General features: G+C 38.9%; 2 protein-coding genes and 1 non-coding gene across 5 annotated transcripts in view; 1 reads left to right on the forward strand and 2 right to left on the reverse strand.

Moving 5' to 3' along the window:
• Positions 1–23: 23 nt before the first annotated feature.
• On the forward strand, positions 24–17,829 carry LOC136252534 (NADH dehydrogenase [ubiquinone] 1 alpha subcomplex subunit 5-like). Its single transcript, XM_066044994.1, has 5 exons — positions 24–183; positions 234–278; positions 514–630; positions 14,883–14,948; positions 17,599–17,829. Exons 1-5 carry the CDS (start codon positions 163–165, stop codon positions 17,695–17,697), a joined length of 348 nt encoding a protein of 115 aa, XP_065901066.1. The 5' UTR covers positions 24–162; the 3' UTR covers positions 17,698–17,829.
• Positions 29–101, reverse strand: Trnav-uac (transfer RNA valine (anticodon UAC)). The gene has a single exon. It is a non-coding gene; the product is annotated as a tRNA-Val (tRNA).
• LOC136252532 (plexin-A4-like) overlaps positions 17,712–20,434 on the reverse strand; it is a 67,402-nt gene continuing 64,679 nt past the window's right edge. For all 3 annotated transcript variants that reach the window (XM_066044991.1, XM_066044992.1, XM_066044993.1), the window contains 6 exons: positions 20,184–20,307; positions 19,877–19,979; positions 19,009–19,118; positions 18,752–18,827; positions 18,469–18,564; positions 17,712–17,962 (listed from right to left, as the gene is read on the reverse strand). In XM_066044991.1, coding sequence (XP_065901063.1) covers positions 17,876–17,962; positions 18,469–18,564; positions 18,752–18,827; positions 19,009–19,118; positions 19,877–19,979; positions 20,184–20,307 — 596 coding nt within the window. In that variant the 3' untranslated portion in view covers positions 17,712–17,875. The remainder of the gene's footprint in view (positions 17,963–18,468; positions 18,565–18,751; positions 18,828–19,008; positions 19,119–19,876; positions 19,980–20,183; positions 20,308–20,434) is intronic.

Here is a 20,434-nt window from a genome sequence, read left to right on the forward strand (position 1 = left end):
AAGGTCTTCCAAGCGAAAAAAAAAAGCAAGGTTTCTCCGGGGTTTGAACCCGGGACCTTCTGCGTGTAAAGCAGACGTGATAACCACTACACCAAGAAACCACTGCTGAAAGAGAGGTGCTTTTTACAGCTTTATAAACATAACTGTTGCAAAAGACTTAAAATGGCCGGCAGCATAAAGAAGGTGAGCGATAAAACTTAAGCTAAAATTATACACCGTCGTGTTCTGTTTAGTCGACAAGTATAACAGGACTTGCTGTTATTCCACAAGCACGCGAGGTACGTTGTTTAATACATATAAGCATAAATCGTATCAGTCCCGGACTGAGGGTTCTGGAAAAGTGGCTACAACATTTAATAACACAGTACTGATGCTGCAGATTCCTATTTTATCATCCTGGTTTGACCCGCCCTTTTGGGTTGCTATGGCTTAATTTAAGTGGTATAGATACAGTTGTGCACTTTGTCACATTTGTCTATACTGAGTGCTGCTCACTTTGTGCATTGTCTGCAGATACTGTGTAGCCTGTATGCTAAGACAATATCGGCATTGTCACGGCTACCAGAAGAAGCTACTTACCGTAAGAACACTGAGAGGATTGTACAGCAAAGATTGAACATTGTGCAAGAGGTAGGTCAACATACAGTATGTCCTGTGGATGTATTGTCAACTGTATATAACCAGTCCTGTGAAATGTGGGCACACTCTATATTAGTGCTGAAACGAATAGCAATTATTACTATTCGAATAGTTGTGAACAAAACGGCCGAATATTCGATTATTCTTTAAGCTTATACTTCTATTGAGTAAGTACTGAAACCTTTTGTTAGGGAGCAATGTAAAGCCTAAGAGCTATTTCTATCTTTGAATTTTTACAGCATAAATGCATCAGTTCATTTAAATTTCAAGGTTGGCTTTTTCATCTGAATACAGTGTACAAAGTGCTAACGATTATTCGAATAGTGTGGTAATGAATTGAATAGTGTCATATCGACCGAATAGTCAAATAACCGAATAATCGTTTCAGCACTACACTATATCCCATCACATAGCAGGTGCTGTTTGTATTTCAGTACTGAAATAATTTGTACATATTTTTTTAAAGCTAAGTAAAAGTATAATACTTTTGTAAAGCTGAAAATTGCTTTGCCATGATCTAGTAGCCTTAAAAAGTCATGATATTTTGAAATACTATTTAGGCAGATTTTATGTGCTCCCTGATCACATATACTATACATATAATGCTATACAGCAGATATGTAGTCTATTTTCACTGTAACAAAGCAGTTTTCATCTTTTGGAAATAACAATGTATGTGTCCAAACCTGTTGAGACCAAATCTTTTTCCATAGCCTGTTATTCCTGTGTTTAAATTTTGAAACTTATACTGTCCTTGTACTGTCTTGATTTCAAGTCATACAGAATATATAACATGCAGAGGTAAACTTTGGCGAATAGCAAGCTAAATTGAATAAATTGGCAAATCCAAGCTCAATCTAATTTCTGGTACTTGTAATTGGCAGGTTAAGCTTTGGCGAATTTAATTTGTAGCGGATTGCCAAATTCGCCGAAGTTTTTCCCCACCCTCTATACGGTATATGATTTACTTCTAAAATGTCATTGCTTTCATACCTGGTAAAAGAGCGCAAAATCACAACCTGTCATGTCATTTTCTGATCCAAAAGCCACAATGACCACCCAAATTTACAATTTTTACTTATTAAAATAATCTTTTACAAAGCATTGTGTATGTAAACTGGTTACTATATTACTACATATGGTACCGCTCAAATACTATGTCGTATTGCAAGAATGCAAGCAACTATAATACTTACTAATTAAAGGGCGTGGTACCCATTTCGCTCACAAGTATTCATCCCGTTTTGTTTGGGTTGAATACTTGCTTGTGAAACAGGTGCCTTACCCTTTAATTAGCTAACTTGCACTTTCACGAGATGACAGTTTGAGTGGTACGTACTGTACAAGTTTAAGGAAAAATTGAGAATTTTAAGTTCGATTAGGGATCATAGAAAAAAAAAGTAGGGAAACAAGGGAGGTAGCCTACACCTGCAGATATACTAGTAAACATTTAATCCCTAATTCAGTCTTGGTCTTGGTATGTAACGAAAATTTTGGTGCGGAGCAAAAATTGGTCCAGTCGGACCATTTTTGGTTGACCAAATTTAGTCCGCCTGGACCATTTTTAGCATCCTAAATTGGTCTGACCTAACCAAAATTGGTCCAGTCCTAACTTAGTTGGCCACATGCACCCCTGACCACTCGGACCAATATTGGTCGACCAACCCCAGTGGACCCCTAACAAATGCAGTCCTAACGCATCCAGCCAATGATGCATAGCTATAAGTTGTTTGTGATGGATAACTGCAGTCGACTATTCTCATTAATCAATCTTGAATAATGAGCATTGCAGGCATTATCACTGCATGGATTTGTACATTCATTAGCAGGCACTGATCCAGAAATAAATGAAGGTGGGTGGCTAGCCCAGATTTTAAATTGAGAGTCCTGAATATCTTAATATTTACATCAGGGAAGAGCTGACAGTGAATGTTATTGTTTGGCTCGTACAGTGAAGCGCACAGTAGCATGTGCACTGTGCTCTTGTGTACATAATAATAATGTCTGATCATGAGTTGACGCCAATGGTTTGAGCAATACACCTAACTGTAACATCTAGTCTTGCGTGGCCAGACCCTTTCTGTGCAGCCGCTTATCGATTGGAGTGTGCCGCTTATAATCTCCAATCCATAAGCGGCTACTCAGAAAAGATGTGGCCACACGAGACTAGTAACACCTGCATGTGAACATACTGCATATTCCTCTCTTTTGTCTGTGATATGTAGGAGATGATAGCTTAGGTTTGCTCCATTAAATAACTAAATGTGAAGATAAAGACCATGTAGAGATGACACAAATTACGCAATCAATTTTTATGAATAAAAAAACTATTAGTTTTCATGTCTACCAGGCAAACGGCTTAGAGCAATGAGCTTCGGTATGTAGCTGGAATAATCATCATAGAAAGTCCTTGCAGTAGTACAGAAGAATCAGATGACAAACCACTGAGTTGTGATTCGAAACACAACTACGTGTAGCAAATGCGAGATCAAGATACTCTAATAGAACATTCACCCTAATAAAGCATTCAGCTACGTTTATAACTATAGAATTATATTACATTGCAAGTTATTCTGTGGGGAATTCAGCTACAAAAAGTTAATCTGATAGACAATTCAGCTATAGGCAAGTCACCCTGTAGAGAGTTCATCTAGAAACAAATCACCCTGTAGAGAGATTAGCTAGAAGAAGTCACCTTGTAGAGAGTTCAGCTACAAAGAAACCATCATGTAGAGAGTTCATCTGCAAACAAATCACCCTGTAGAGAGTTCAGCTACAAACAAATCACCCTGTAGAGAGATCAGGTAGAAGAAGTCACCTTGTAGAGTGTTCAGTTACAAAGAAATGACCATGTAGAGAGTTCTGTAAATATAAAGTATTTAACATCTGCTGCATATTTTCTTCTTCCTGTGATAAGAAAAAAAGATTGGTTAAAAAAATCCCCAAAGCTGACCATAGGCCGGATTTGGGGTACCGTATATGACCGTATAAAAGCCCGGGCATTTATTTCCTATAAATCATATTTGACCCGGCGTTAATTTGGACCCGGGCGTTTATTTCTTATTAGTCACTCGTTGAGAATGACAGGTGTCAGTACAAGTACCTACGAAATACGAAATCCATAGCCCATCACGTACATAAACCCATTTAGACTCCTCTGCTGGGTGAAACATTAGAAGTCGAGTGGAAAGATGACAATGACCACGATAAATACGCTATGGCCATCACCAGAAGAGAAGGCATAGTCGAACAAGACAAGACATCATAAGACTGGTGACGAGACATCACTGTATAGTTAGCAGCTGACACGAGTTTAGAACCCCTTTCAGTGCATATCATTAGCACCCCGGCGTTTAAATGAGCCCCGGCGTTTATTATGACAGTCTCCTAGTTGTACCCGGCATATATTTGAGCCCCTGCGTGTATTTGAGCCTGGCTTTAATACGGTCATATACGGTACACAAATACAAAAAGAAGTAAAATCTAATCCAAAACGGCCAAGCTGTAAAAAAAGAGTGCGGCCCTCAGAAAAGCTATGGTGAAAAAAGATGTGAAATCCAAGGTGGCGGCCAAGAAATGGCTGTGATGGTAGGTTAATGGTAAAAATTTAATAACGACAATTCAGGTGAATTTTGTGCCAAGACCAAGCAGCACCAAATTCACCTGAATTGTCGTTATTAAAATTTTTACCATTAACCTACCATCACAGCCATTTCTTGGCCGCCACCTTGGATTTCACATCTTTTTTCACCATAGCCTTTCTGAGGGCCGCACTCTTTTTTTGACAGCTTGGCTGTTTTGGATTAGATTTAGTTTCTAGCTACTAATATACATTTCCGTAAATCAGCTTGGGAAACGAAACTACGCTACTCATAATAATAGTTTCCAGGCTAAGTGGGCTGCAGTGATCCGTCACAAACAACTTAGCTACGCATCATTGGCTGCATGCATTGATGGTCCACCTGCGGACTGACCAAAATTGGTCCGAGTGGTCAGAGGTGCATGTGGCCAACCAAGTTTGGGCCAGACCAATTTTGGATGTCAAAAATGGTCCGGCCGGACTAAACTTGGTCAACCAAAATTGGTCCAGCCGGACCAGTTTTGGTACCCAAAATCGGTCCAGCCGGACCGATTTTACCCAGACCGATATTTCTGTGACAGGTATAGACTGAATTAGGGATTAAATGTTCACTAGTATATCTGCAGGTGTAGGCAACCTTCCTTGTTTCTCTACTTTTTTTTTCTATGATCCCTAATCAAACTTAAAATTCCTAATTTTTCCTTAAACTTGTTTATTTTTAACATTATTATGACTGGTGAACCCATGCATACCGCATTGAAAGAAAGGATGGCATCAGAATTAAATGTTTTCATCTGAACGGTGTGCACCCCAGCTATCAAATACTGCTTCAAAAGTGCAGTGGCCATTACACCTTGCTTTCAGCTATGTCCAGCCCGTTTGTTACACAGCACTACAGACGAAAAACAGTAGAAGAAGTGCCTTTGCAACAATCCAGTCACCACGAAAATATGACATTTCACTCACCCTAACTATCAAATACTGCCTTGAAAGTGCAGCAGCCATTACGCTTCACTTTCCAGCTATGTTTAGCCCGTTACACAGCATTACAAGCAAAGAACAGTGTTAGAATCATCTCTATAATCAATCCAGTCATCACGGAAATACGAACGATTCCCGTTTACAAACGTATACTGTAGGGAAGCCATGCATCACGCTACGCGGATCAACACCTTTGGCTGTCAGCAAAAAAAATGGGTCAGAATGGAGGACAAAGGTAAGTCCATGATGCGTGCATTGTACATACTGCGGTAAGCCAAAAGGCATGTCTCGGGACGAAGCGATGTCGAACAATGAAAAAATCAAGCCCATAGCCTTAGCTGTTATCAAGTTATGCTGTTAGTCAGTAGAAAATTACACTGAATTGATTTTTTTTTTTATTTCGTAACAATTTATTGGAAGCCTTTAGGATTGTACTGAAGCCACTTTTGGGCTTGGTTATACCTAACCAATACTGCCAGGGTGCCAGGATGGAGTTGTGAAGCTGGTTTTTGGGTAATTTTTTTGGCTGGGAAAACCCAAATCTCCATGATCCCAAATATACAGTACTACCGTACTGTATGATATGTACCATATGGGTCATTCCATGCCAAATCAACATGAAATTGACATGACCTCTTCTGATTTTTATATAATTTGGTACACACAAAAAGTCAATTGAGGAACTACTCCACACCAAATTTCAGACCATTTGACTAATTACCTTTAGAGATATGACCGCTCAAAGTTTGAGGAAAATACTTGATCTGATTTACAGGTAACCATAAAAACCATTATAACTTGTGTTTGGCTTGACCTATGAACTTGTGGTTTGCTTTACGGGAAAGGATATTAAATTCTCTTCACAATGATATATATGTTTTGCTATTTACTTCAAAGGTAAGGTCTAACCACAAAAAAAAAGTAATTTTTTCTTTGATCTTAATTTCCAAAGAAACGGTAGTTTTAATTAACTTCATATTTTGGATACAAACTCCTTACATGTATACCTTTCACTACTGTAAGTTTCAAGTTGGGACCACAATCACAAAGTACCAAATTTTTATGTGGAGCAATCTAACATGCAATATTGAAATTTTTGTAGATCATAATTTTCCTAGTAGTTATTTGTACAAGTTTTGTACTTCATCCTGATATGTATATAACAACACAAACAGAGTAAACCAGGAAGGGACAAATCGACTAATAAAGGTAGGAAAGACTAATAAATCGACTAATATTGTAGTTTTTAACATGTACTTGAATTGCTCTGTGGCTGCTCTAGTTTCTTCTTTTAAGATAGTATAAATTCGTCCGTAACTGGTTCTTGTGTCAATTTTTGTGAGGATATCATCAATAGAAACTAAAATAACTGTTTCTTTGGCTGGATACTTGTACGATGGTGATGGACCATTAGGGATTAAAATATTAATGCTAAATTTTCTGTCATCCTGATGTACTTGGAGAACTCAACTCAACCACCATTTCTTTTCATACACAGCTGTGACAAATCCTGTAATTTCATCAACTGGAATTTCATCAACTGGAATTTCATCCTCACTCACAAGGATAACTTTTTCCTCTTTACCAACACTTGAATTTACAAACTTCTTTGTTAGAACGGTAGAAGTGCTTAATGGGATAAAGCAGTGGAGTTTTCGTGTACCAGGAATAGTTCTACTTACTTTTATTTAGCCTTTCCTCTAAGTACGTTTCTTCTTCACTGTAGTCATTTGTTGTACAGTATTTTAAAATGTAAGCTGCCCATTCAAAGAGTTGACGTGGAGTCATAATTTGAGAATAATATGGTCTCTGTAAACTTGCTTTAGCAGCTAGTCATTTTACGGTGCCACCAATTCCATCACTTGGTCCTTTTCCATGTGATGTAGCATAGAAATGCCATCTGATTTGTGACAACACAGATTCAAGAATTTTTTTCTGTTTTTGTACTGAGCAGCTGATCTATCTGAAAAATAAAATATCTTGTCTACTTTCAAAAACTTTCCTTGAAGAAATTACACTAAATGCTAAATGTACAGCAATAGTGTCATGATGCAAGCAATCAGATATTATAACAAAGCTGATGTGTTGCAACTCTCCTGATTCTTTGTAGTATGCCACAAATGGGTGTAATGTTGCTTGTGAATTATTCCAATGAAATCCTTGGGCTGCATCTTGTAATACAAAGGAATAGTTGTCTGAAAAGTCACATATTACTAGGAAATGACCAGGCATCAGGTTTGACATGGTATCTGTCTGATAAAGGGACTGCTGTTTGGCAATGAATGAATGAGGTATCAAAAGTTTAATCTGGTCACAAAATGAGTCTACAAAGTCATCTGCAGGTTTGCTTGTACTGGATAGTATCAATAAAGTTGTCATCAAATATTTCATTTAAGTAATCTTTGAGGTTTGAGATTCCTGGGCAATTTTAAAATAACAAGCAGACTGTGGTGGATTACATATGACAAGTGTAACACAGTGAGCATAATGCTGTAAGTGAATTTCCGATTTAGCAGTGAGCTCTGCCAGTTTGCCAGCAATCAACATCAATTTTGTGTTTTGATGGATGGTGCAGACACACACAGCATGTGTCCCACTACCTCCAGCTATAACACAATTCTTAGGATGCAATTCAGCAAATTAGAGAAATCCAACCTTTTCAGTGGAAAATTGATCTTGTAAACCTCTTTTAAAAGTAATCGTTTTGAATCGAAATTCTCTGGTCACCAACTTTAATCGATACACAATCTTTCTTGCCGGGCATCACTCGGCTGATATCATCAGACTCATAAAAAGTTTGAACTAAAATTTTTGTGTCACTATTTAAGCCATGGCCTTGAATTGGGTTAGGCGTGTATAAAATGCCTCCTGATTTAACTAAGCTTTTTGCTTTACGAACCATGTAATTGGAGGCCTTAAACTCGTTTTCTATTCTTTTGATGCTCCAGCTCATTGGAAGTAGAGTCAAAATTTGTACCATTACACGTTTCTCTTCTGTTTCATGGAATTTTATCTTCAGCTGCTGAACCATTTCACTTTTATCATTGTCGTCATTGTTAACCTTACCTCCAAGTATAGATTCACGAAAAGCACTTTTGATTTTATCTAGCTTTTTCTTAGGATACTGTGCACCTGGTAGTAACTTACTTGTTACAACTGGTGAGTCTCCAATTAAAGCTAAGCCTTTGTTAACACTCTCCAGATCCTGATGTTGAAAATCATCATCACTTCATTCATACTGAACTATTTCCATTTCTGACAGTTTTTTTCTACGGTTATCACATATCTTCCCTTCAAGAGTGAGAGTAGGAATTTTTTTACCCATCCAAGGTAAAACTGGTCTTAAGCTAGTTTTCTTGTGCCTTTGATTGTTAAAAGGATTACAACAACTATTAGCCCACTGCTTTTGTGCCATGCTTCAAAAAAATAGTAAAGAATAACTGATAGCTATAGAGCACTTTCCCCTCTGTTTTATATGTGACAGACTATAGCTTACATCATCTATTGCTTACATCAGCTTACATCGCCGTGACAGCAAATAAATAAAGTCTTCATACTTCCACTGAAGCACTTTCATTCTTAATCACAAAAGGGACTTGTAAGGCATGTGTAGTCTGTGAAAAAAGTAAGTAAGCTTTTTGATGCTTTGCAAAAAAGAAAAAGCAAATAAAAAAAGTCAGTCTGTATATATATATATATATATATATATATATATATTACATTCGCTCCTCCTAGTACAAGCTCGTCCCTAAGCTAAGGTCGATAAAATTCTGGTGGTTGTCTTACACGAGATGGGTATCGTGGCTGATAACTGTCCTGAACAATAATGTGTTCGACTGCTGGTGGCTCCCAGGTTTGCTGTAATGGTTTGTTCATGTCTACTGCTGTCAGTGGCACTGTTATCATTAATTGGTTGTACTCTAGGTCTTAGTCGGTTAATGTGAACAGTTTTAGTTCTTCTTCCGTCACTTATTGTGTACGTGATTGGGCTCTGGGCTGATTGTATTACCCACCCTCCTTCCCACTTAGGATCTAGCTTGCCTGCAGTAGGGATAGATAGCCACACTAAGTCACCAACTATAAATGTTCTTGATTGAGTGACATGGTCAAAATGGTGTTTCTGTTGGCCACTAGCTTTAACATTGCTCAGTTCAACAAAGTCATACAGTTGTGCCAATTTTGCACGAAGTTGGTCTTGGTAGGAAATCACATCATGTGCTGCTCTTGTGGGAAGAGGTGGCTTGTGTGCACAGCGTCCATACACCAATTCAAAAGGTGACACACCTGTGAATGAATGAACAGCTGTTCTATAGGCATACAATACCAGTGGAAGATATTGCTCCCAATCATTGTAACGCTGGACATAAGCACGAAGTAGTTGGAGCAGAGATTGATTAAAACGTTCCACTAGCCCATCACCAGCTGGGTGATAAGCAGTAGTTCGGGATTTACTTATTCCAAAAGCTTCTAATGTCTGTGACAAGATAGTACTCTCAAAGTTTCTACCTTGATCTGAGTGTAAAATATCAGGAATCCCATAACGACTGAATACTTTTATTAACTCTTCAGTTATACGACGTGCAGTTTGGTTTGGAATGGGAATAGCATCAGCCCACTTGGTCATATAATCTTGTATTACTAAAAGGTAACAAACGGTTATTGTGCTTCGATGTCGGGACTTCTAAGATATCAACTGCAACCATTTGCCATGGTTTTCCAATGGGAACGTTAGTTAATGGGGCTTTGACTGGTGCTGTAGGCTTGGTACGCTGACAAATAATACACTGTCTAGAATATTTATCAATATCTTGCAGCATTCCAACCCAATAGCCCACTTGGCGTACTTTTGAAACGGTTTTATCATATCCCAAATGCCCAGCTGACGGGGCATCGTGGTGCTGTTTTATCAGGTTTAAACACTGGGAAGCAGGGATGAGTGGAACTGTGATAGCAGGTATTGTGGGTTTGGTGCATAATGACGGCAAACAATTCCATCAGTAATGCAAAGTTGTGACCATAACTGTTTGTAGCGTGACAGAGGGGATTGGCGCCACTTGGGCCCTGTGGTAAGACATGGTCGCTAGATGTTTGTGCGAGGGCTGAATGAAGTTCTTGTATGACTGGGTCAGTAAGCTGTTGTTCATGAAGACTCACTGTAAGTACAGGAATCTGTGAGGTAGCAGCAATCAACTGTGTATCTGGGTGAACCTTTCTGGATAATGCATCTGCATCACCATTCTCATGTCCCCTACGATAATGGATAGTGAATTCGTACTCTTGAATGGCAAGTGCCTATCATGCTAGTAGGCCTTCCATTTTCTGAGCAGAGAACCACTGTAGTGGGGCGTGGTCAGTTAAAATCTGAAATGGCTGCCCTAGAAGGTAGTGTCTAAACTGCTTTAAGGCATAAACAAGAGCTAAGCATTCCCTTTGGATTACACTATAGTTCTGTTCTGACTTGGTGAGTGTTCTACTCATATATGCAATAACATGGCCTGATTGTTCTAACACAGCACCAATCCCAGTAGCACTAGCATCTGTATAGAGGTGAAATTGTTTAGCGGAAGGTGTGAAGTCAGGGTATTTCAAAATTGGTGCTTGAGTGAGGGCAACTTTGAGATTGTTAAATGCCAACTGACAAGAAGGATTCCATTCAAATGGTACACCTTTATTGGTTAAGTGGTAGAGGGGAGCTGTAATGTCTGCAAAACATAGAATATAGCGTCTATAATAAGATGCAAGTCCCAGGAAACTCCGAAGAGCTGATGGTTCAGTTGGCGTACCCCAATCTCTGATAGCATTAACTTTCTGCATGTCTGGTTGCATTCCCTCTGATGAGAACACATGACCAAGATACGACACTTGTGAAAGACCTATATGACATTTGGATCCCCGGAATGTTAGTCCAGCTGCGGACATCTTGTGGAAGAGAATGTCCAGGTGTTGTGCATGTTCTTGCTTACTAGCTGAGTGAACAAGTAAATCATCCAGGTATGTGGTGACAAATGGAAGGTCTGCACAAACTGTATTCATAAGTCTCTGGAATGAAGCAGGAGCACCACAAAGACCAAATGGCATTCTGCAGAATTTAAATAATCCAAAGCCAGCACCAGGACAAAAGGCTGTTTTGGGTTGGTCATCTGGATGTACAGGCAACTGCCAGTATCCACTCTTGAGGTCAAAGGTTGAAAATATGGTGGACCCGATCAAACGATCTTGGACTTCATCTGGGCGAGGCAGGGGGTAGGCATCTTTAAGTGTCTTCTTGTTGAGTTCTCTATAGTCAACACACAGTCGGATTTCACCAGACTTCTTACGCACGAATATGGCAGGTGCCATCCATGGACTAGAACTGACTCGTATAATACCCTGCTGTAACATGGATGATATCTGATGGTCAACTTCAGCTCGATAATTGGCTGGGATTCTACGTGGAGGGATCTTTACAGGGTTGCCTTTAGTTGGAATAAAATGTTCTGCCACATTTGTCTTGCCAGGCATGTTCCGGAACAACTGTCTATGTTTTTCGAGGACCTTCATGAAATCTGGATCTTGGCAGTTGCGAATTTCATATGCATCTACTGCATGAAACAGGGGAATTGCACAGCATCTTCGTCAGGCTAATTAATTGATGTCACAGCACAAACTTTCTTCAAAGTGTTTCTTGCGGAGTTCAAAATTGGCATGAATTCCTCAGGTAAGTCAGTCTGCTGTGATGAATTGTGTATTGTTACTGGTATTGTTGTAAAGTCAAGAACTATTCGATGTTTATGTAAAAAGTCTAAGCCCAATATCACAGGTGTAATTAGGGAGTGAACAACAATATAATTGTGATCAACTAGCAAATTACCAACACGAATAGGTGTCACAACTTGTCCTATAACTGGTATGGGTTCTCCCGCTGCTGATATTAAGTTAAGGTCTGTAGGAGGCTGGTGGTTATAGTTTTTAGCAAAACTTTCCATGATTAATGAAATAGATGACCCTGAGTCCATCATTACATCAACACACATATTACCAAGCACCCCCTTTATTACAGCATCCTGTGACCGTACTGCTGCTACTACTACATTAGATAAACCACACTTAGTATTACTACTACTACTTAATACAGATACATCACTATTAAAATATCTAGTATCATAGTTAAGTTCACACAAAGGGCTTACAGTTCTCAGGGGCGCCCGAAGCCCGACCGGGATGCCCCGTTTCCGTTTCCCGAGCGGCACTCACTGGCGATATGTCCTGGTCTTCCGCACGTATAACATCGTCGTAATCTATTGGGGCAATTTCTTTGCACGTGTCCAGGTTGATTACACCGGAAGCAGAGGAGACTAGCTGGCGGACGAGGATTCCTGCGTTGTGTCGTCAGTGCAGCCACCTGTTCAGTAAGGGCGGTCATCTTCAGTTGCAAGGCTTCAACAGTGTCAGTCTGTTGCTTCAGTCCCACTGCTGCGGTTTTCTCACCACAATCTAAAGCCATTAGTAACTTAGCTGTTTGAATTAGCTTGTCTAGGTCATCAATGTCTCCAGCGGCACTTAACTGCAGGGGTTTCCCTAAAGAGCGGTAGAGTGGCACTGCACCACTCTACTTTACTCAAAGTTCCTTTGATGTGGTAATAGGAATGTATATAATTAACAAATTGACTTTGATGTTGGTAGCAATTGACAGTTTCACTGCTCTACTTTATTTTACTGGGGAAAGCTCTGAACTGTTTGCTGACTTCCACCGGGATGCCCGTTAAGAATTGGTGTGTCAACAGTGTCTTTCGCGTGGTAGCATCTGCTTCGGGCATTGCGTGATCCAGTAGACGTTTCAGTTCATGCACAAACACGGAGAGAGATTCTCCTGGGAGCAGGCGGCGGTAATGAAAATTGTCCATTGATGTAAATTGCATTGGCCCTATTCACTCGATTATCTTGGCTTTTGCATCTTTATAGCTTTTCTGTTCAGCCTCGCTTAGCTCTAGCCACACTGCTAGTGCTTCCCCCTCTAAAAGTGTTGGCAGTCGTTTAGCTGTGGCCTCGTTCTCCCTACCGTTGGCAGTGCAACAAATATCATATTTCTGGAACCATTCAACTGGGTTTCCTTCAGCAAACGGCTTAGGAAGACTGATCACGGATGCTGTCGTCGTTGCCATCTTCTGCTACCAATGTAACGATCACGTATTCACAAACACAGTGTGGCACTCTTATTACGATTATAATAGCAAAAGCAATGTACAAAACAATTGCATGTCCTTATATACTACATTACAGAAAGTGTTGTATTACAGTACATTACAGGAAATGTGGTATAAGATTACATCATAACAATTACATCACAAAGCGTATGCATTTAGAGTCAGTCTATATATATATATACATTACAGTTACATACAGGCTTGATTTCTTCACTGTTTGATATCATTTTAGGCTTGAGAATTGCTGCCATTTTACCTGCTGCACTACTGTTGCTGTAATGCCTACATCATAGAACCTTCATGACCTCCTCTGTGTACAATTCTATCATGTAGGTGTTGATTCTTGGGTACTAGTACGTAAATTAATGTCTTGGTTGTGCTGACTATAACATTTGTATCCAGCTGGTCTAAGTGGGAAAATTGGCATATTACCACATGCCAATGTAGGGATCTATGTTGTGATAGCTACCATCATTCATATCTCTTGTATCACTACTTTTTCGACCCTGCTTTGAAATAATAATTTTTAATTGTACTAGTTTATTAACTTTTTTGCTATAGCATATACACATGTGGCTGACTGCTTTACCAGAACACCTCTTTCTCACTGATTGTCTCAAGTGTGTTATGCTATGTATTAAGGGGCATGGTTTGCCTCGTTTAGTTTTCTACAGCAAAGCTTATTTCAGCAAGATCATTAGGGTGTGTGGTCACAGCATGCTGTGATCATTAACAGCAAGATGGTGTGTTCTGATCATTCAGGGGGGCATGGTGGCAGTTAGTCTGTAGAAAATTTTGGCTACTTTTTCTAAGTTTGGTAACAACTAATTGGAGGTGTTTGGCTGCTCTGAAGACACTTTTGGGCTTGATTCTGCCTAACCAAGGGGGCATGGTGGCAGTTAGTATGTAGAAACTTTTGGCTACTTTTTCTAAGTTTGGTAACAACTAATTGGAGGTGTTTGGCTGCTCTGAAGACACTTTTGGGCTTGATTCTGCCTAACCAATACTGCCAAGACACCATGAAGGCTGGTTTCTGGTTAATTTTTTTTTTTTTTTTGAGAAAATGCAAACCTCTATGATACCCTTTTGCAAGTGTTAAGAGCATACGCTGTATGCTAACTGAAATGGGTGAGGCATGTAACGTACAGTACAGTACATGTGCAATGGCATTCATAAAACTGTTTGGAACATAGTGTCCCAATTGTCATAAAATGTGAGGTGTACCGATTTCAGAAATGGGACCAGACAAGTGTCCTGATTATCAAGATGTCCTTATTAGACTATTAGTGAGGTGTCCTGATTTCACGGGTCTAAATGTGTGTACACTAATGCAAATGGGACCATGGACAAGTGTCCTGATTATCAAGGTGTCCTGAGTTCAGGGGTCTTAACTAGTGCAAATGAGACCATGGACAAGTGTCCTGAAATATCGGTGTTCACATTTCAGGCTGTCTTTTTGAAGGGTTCATACAGAATAATGTTATACTGTCACACTGTAGGAGGTTAATGTTGAGAAGATTGAACAGAAGATCGGCTGCGGACAAGTTGAACAGCTGATTGATCAGGTGAGATTTATTGTATATTAGCTAGTTCACGCTTTTACTATATTGTTGGGAGGTGGTTGTGACAAATTACATACTGGGTCAAAATTTCACTGTAGAGGTTGTTCATACATCATCAAACATCACATGATCTCAAAAGAAAGTTCAGTATATTGATATAAAATATTCTATTGCATGAATTGATATCAATAAATTACACCCTTCTTTACACTGTGTGGCTATAGCTTTCCTACCTAAGAACAGAGGCTACTTTTACATTATGCGTACTTCACGTGAATGTGACAAAAAGGCTATAACACTTTCAAACAATTGTGTTTGTGCCATAACAGTAGCACCCATGATGTTTTACCATCCTTCTCCTCTTTGACTGTGTAGTACAGTAAATCAAATTTTCAAGTCATTGTTTAAACTCAAACTGTGTTTTCCACACTGAAATAATATTTTTATAATGAAATTAAATTCAATGGTTTCGTGGGTGACCACCTACACAAATACTGAGGTTGACACTAACCACTCATCCATCTCATTTATTTGTACAATAAACCATACTGGTGTATACTGCAAGAATTCTCTAATGGTTAGATTCTCTTGTCTACAGTACACTCCCCTTTCTATAATGTTTATTTCTTGACCTGTCAGAAAATTATAGAATTGAAGCTGCTGTGTTTATCCAAGGTGACTCTTATTGTCTCGCGTGGCCAAACTACTTTTTCTCGGCACGGCACTTATCGATTATAATTATACACGCCTGCTCGAAAAAGGGTCTGGTCCAGAATCAACACATAAACTCGTTTTCACACCAAGCTAGAGCTCGGGGTGTTTAATCAACTTTTGTCATAAAACGTATACTTCCTTTTAAATTTCAAGCCATATATGCACTGGAAATGCCATGAACAATTGCCGGTAAGAAGCCTTTTCATTTTCACAAGGAATTGATCCGTGACCTTTTTAACTGTAGAAAAACAGCCTCAGTGTCTCTCATCACTACTACCGGCAATTGTTCATGACATTTCCAGTGTGTACATGGCTTGAAATTTAAAAGGAAGTATACGTTTTATGACGAAAGTTGATTAAACACCCCGAGCTCTGTGTGAAAACGAATTTATGTATTGATTCTGGACCAAACCCTTTTTCGAGCAGGCGCTTATGATTATAATCGATAAGCATCATGCCGAGAAAAAAGCGGTCTGGCCACACGAAACTAGGCTCTTATGACAAAGTCCAGTGGTGTAGCTAAGAGTGGTCCTGGGTGGGCACGTGTCCACCCAAATTCCCTAGGACAGCAGGGCCCACTTGATATTGCTATTACAAACAAGAGTCAAGTAGTGCACACCTTGGCAGCACGATATTTTTGTTCAGCAGCTGATATTGAGATAAGTTCGAGAGTTTCATCATATGATCAGAGTAGTTTTGGTGCTTTCTAGTTAACACATAGTATCACGTGATCCAAAACTTAGGCGGGGAAGAGCGTGAGGAAGGAGGGAATCCAGCCTATATTTTTCACATCAAGGAGGTGTAATAAGTTAATTTTTATTTCTAGCTTCTATATCATTCATGCAGTAGCTTTAAAACTAGCGAAATAAGCTGCAGGAATAGCAGCGTAACATATTGTTAGTTAGCTAGATACATTTATGCACTTTTGAAACAGTTTTTAAACCAAATGTACATAGAGTCCACTAAGGATGGACTTGCATTTTGTGCTAGTTAGTTGCATGTGTGGGTGAGTGTGCCCACTCATCCTTGAAGGCCTGGCTACGCCACTGACAAAGTCACAATTTCACTACTACCTGTATGTACAAACTTACGAGGGACATAAATTTTTGCAGATTTCACAGTTCCTTGGCTGTCCGCAAAAATTAAATTTTCATCCTCAAAAATTAACAGTTGTCAAGATTGGTTCAATACAACCTAAATGAAAACGAGTGATCGTCAAAAATATAACCACAAAAATCCAAAAATTTGTTGATCCGCGAAAATTACATACCTTGAAAATTTGTATGTGTACAGTGTATGAGCAAGAGGTCACAGGGTTTATTTTAATACTTAAAAACTACTTGCCCCCTCTTGAAATTATGCTCTAGAAAGTACTACAATTAATCGGATATTCGACTAAATATCCAATGTCATGACAACTATTTTCACCATTTGGCTAATAAAAGTGTCTTTCATGTTCAGTCTTGTGATATTTTTTGATCTTGCAGTTACTGTTTTCCAAAGCTTTTCTTTTTACACTGCAATATACAGTAGAATCCAATACACTGTAACTATCGTGGGAGGGAGGGCACCTCCCTAGCTGCATATTGATGGGAACCTCTCAACTACTCCTAACTGCATTTCTATATTCTAAAAAAAGAATTGTTGCTACCACCCTACCAGCATTTTATTGCACCTCACCTGCCTCTACCTCACATGTGTGCCCCCTCTTGACAATATTTCTAATATACAATCTACACTGGTACATAACAAATCTTGGTACTGTTATGTGGTTATGGATGTCCACAATTATTTACTGTTGCTAAGATGTACTTCAAGATCATCTCATTAGTGACCATATCACTTTGGTAGCTAAGGTGTACTTTATGACCTCAGACCACCTTATTACTGAGGCCATATGAATTTGTTGAGAGAAGTAATATTCTGTGTTATTGTGTAGGCTGAGAGGGAGTTGTCATTGGCGACAAAAATGGAGATGTGGAAACCATGGGAACCATTACTAGGAGAACCACCTGACAACCAATGGAAGTGGCCATGAACGCTCTATACATGTTACCATGACTACCAGCAGTATTTATAAATAAATTTGTAGAGTACAAAGAGAGGTATACAATATAACACTATATGATTGGCATGTGGTACAAAAGCAATGACATATAGCAAGGCATGATCTGAAAGTGTGTGGGTGGGCTACAATTAGAGATAAAGTTTGTGTGTTATACTTGAGTTAATATTTCATGAAGAATGGTCTCATAGGCCATTGCAGGTGTGTCTAACCCTTTCTCCCGTAAGTTCTCTAGGATCTGTAAAGAATGACATGAACTTGTAATGAAATACACATATCACCAAAAGAAGTTGATAAAACGTAGACAATTCCACTGTAAAGTTAATACCTAATATTATTTTGTTGATTTAAAGAGGTAGCTACATACGGAGTTCATCAACCCTATGACTTACTGGTGTGTGTGTGTGACTGCCAAAACCTAATATGGAATCTGGCTTAATACTGAAACCATTTTTTGTTGCATTCACAAAAAGTAACACAAGCCATGTACTGTGTTTGGATAGCTGAAACAAGGTTTGTGAGGGTTCTAGGACACACATGGATATACTACCAATTCACACATTAGAATACTAAATAAAAATGTCGGACAAATTTTTTGAACAGGAGGAAAACCTCTTGATTGCAGCAAAAAAGGGATCAACAAAGTCTGAGTGCTTGTGATAAGTGTTTGGATAAAACTAAGAGACCACAAGTTACCTCCTAGCAGACCCCATATTACAAACTATACTGCAGATCACAACTAACCTTGTGAGAGTGTCTGCCTGTCAATTTGAGCAGCTGGTAGAGTGCCGAGTGCAGTGAGAATGGATAGTTATCGTGAATTAGTTGATGTACCTGATACTGTGGAAAGAGAGACAACAACCAGTCACTAGTGTATAGAATTTCACAAACTAGTAGGAGTCATTACAATAAAATGTGCAAGACGAGGGACAAATCACCAGATTTAATCCGCTCGTATGTTGCTAATTATATAATAGGTGCAAATTTATATTCAGTCCTAAGTGTCAGGTCATTCTGACTGACTCACATTTGATAGTCCCTTCAAGTATGTGATCATGGTCTCCTCTGATACCTGGGGTAGTCTTCTAATTTCATCATAGTACCTGTGAAGTGATCACATGACTAGTGTTACATCACATGAGCCACTACTACTACAGAACACCTTGTGATTCACCTACACACACCCATAATCAGGTGGGGACACTTAAGAAATGCACGTTATGTAGAAAGGAAGCGAAAAAACCCTCTCAAATGTGATTCACTAATCTTACTTGTTGAACTAACCTTTTAACTTCATGTTTGTATCCCATCACATCTTTGTTATAGAGTAGTTTACCAGTGGGTGAGTCTTTAGTGAGCTTGACATCACTCAATGAACAGCCATCAATGAATGCCTACAAACACAACATACCATGAGTAGTACCGTACCCGTAAAAAATTTTGAGGTGGAAAATTTTCGTAGATCACCTTTTACCTACAAAAATTTTCCTCTGAATCCAGTAATTATGCAAATAATTAGCTATAGTAACTGCCTAGCTATGAAATTTTTGAAGGCTGTCTACCTCGAAACTTTATGTAACAGTAATGCTGTCTGTAACCCCTTATTAGTGTGTTCACAACTGAGTAGCAGTGGTATACAATAATTAAGGAATAGTTGCTAACTGATCCAACTCACTAAGTCTCCACTTCTAATAGAGCAGTCACTAAGTAAACAGGTGAATGTTCTATTAGAGTAAATGTATATTGTTTTGGAGTAGTTGAACAGAACTTCGTATAGGGTTGCTTTAATATCTAAACACTGCTCAATTGGCACACTGACAATCAAGGTCCATCCCTACTACTGTAAACCAGGAAAAATTCGGTGTAAACAATTTTCATGCATTAAAATTTCAACACAACATATTTCGTCACTGGCATAAACTACCGAATATTTTTTGACAGAATAACTACATTAATATTTGTATGCGCAAATCATTCGTATAGTTCAAAATAATTTGTAGATTTAATTTTTGTTGATACAGCCAGCAACAAATTTATTTATTTTTTGACAGCTGATTTCTGGTATAATAATAAGTGCCCAATATCTGGTAGTCTATTTAATACCAGTAGTTGCACAAACTAGCACTCAACACATTTACTACACCACATGTACCTGTGCTACTATTGAGAGACAGGAGTCCATTGTTAGTGACTTGTTGATGTCAAACACAAATTCAGGATTCTTTATCAAGTTGACCCAGAACCGTAGTGATAAGCTACAGCAACAAATATACAATTAACACAACTGATATACATGCAACAAGCAGTGTGTTGTACATGGTGAAAACTAACCGGCTAACCTAGTCACATACTATACTAAGTAGGTCACTTTCTATACTTTTGGAGTTAGCTGGTTTACACACAAACTGACTTCACACGTAATACATACATCAGTTACAGCAAGTCAGTATGGTGTTTACCTGTTGTTCTTCCATACGTGTACCACATCAGGGTCAGCTACACCTGTGTTGATAGCTTCATGATCAAGGAAGTCAAACAAGTACTTGATAGCCACTGGAATTGTATCAGCCCCTCTGGTGTAAGCTGTAGTGAGAGAAATGTAGTATATCAAATACTCTAATAGAACACTCAGGGGAATGATGGAAATATAATTATATGTGATATCTTTGTGTCTGAAAGTGTGTACACTAATACAAATAGGACCATAGAA

Source organism: Dysidea avara, chromosome 4 (genome assembly GCF_963678975.1).
Source record: "Dysidea avara chromosome 4, odDysAvar1.4, whole genome shotgun sequence".
In the NCBI taxonomy this organism is placed as follows: domain Eukaryota; kingdom Metazoa; phylum Porifera; class Demospongiae; order Dictyoceratida; family Dysideidae; genus Dysidea; species Dysidea avara.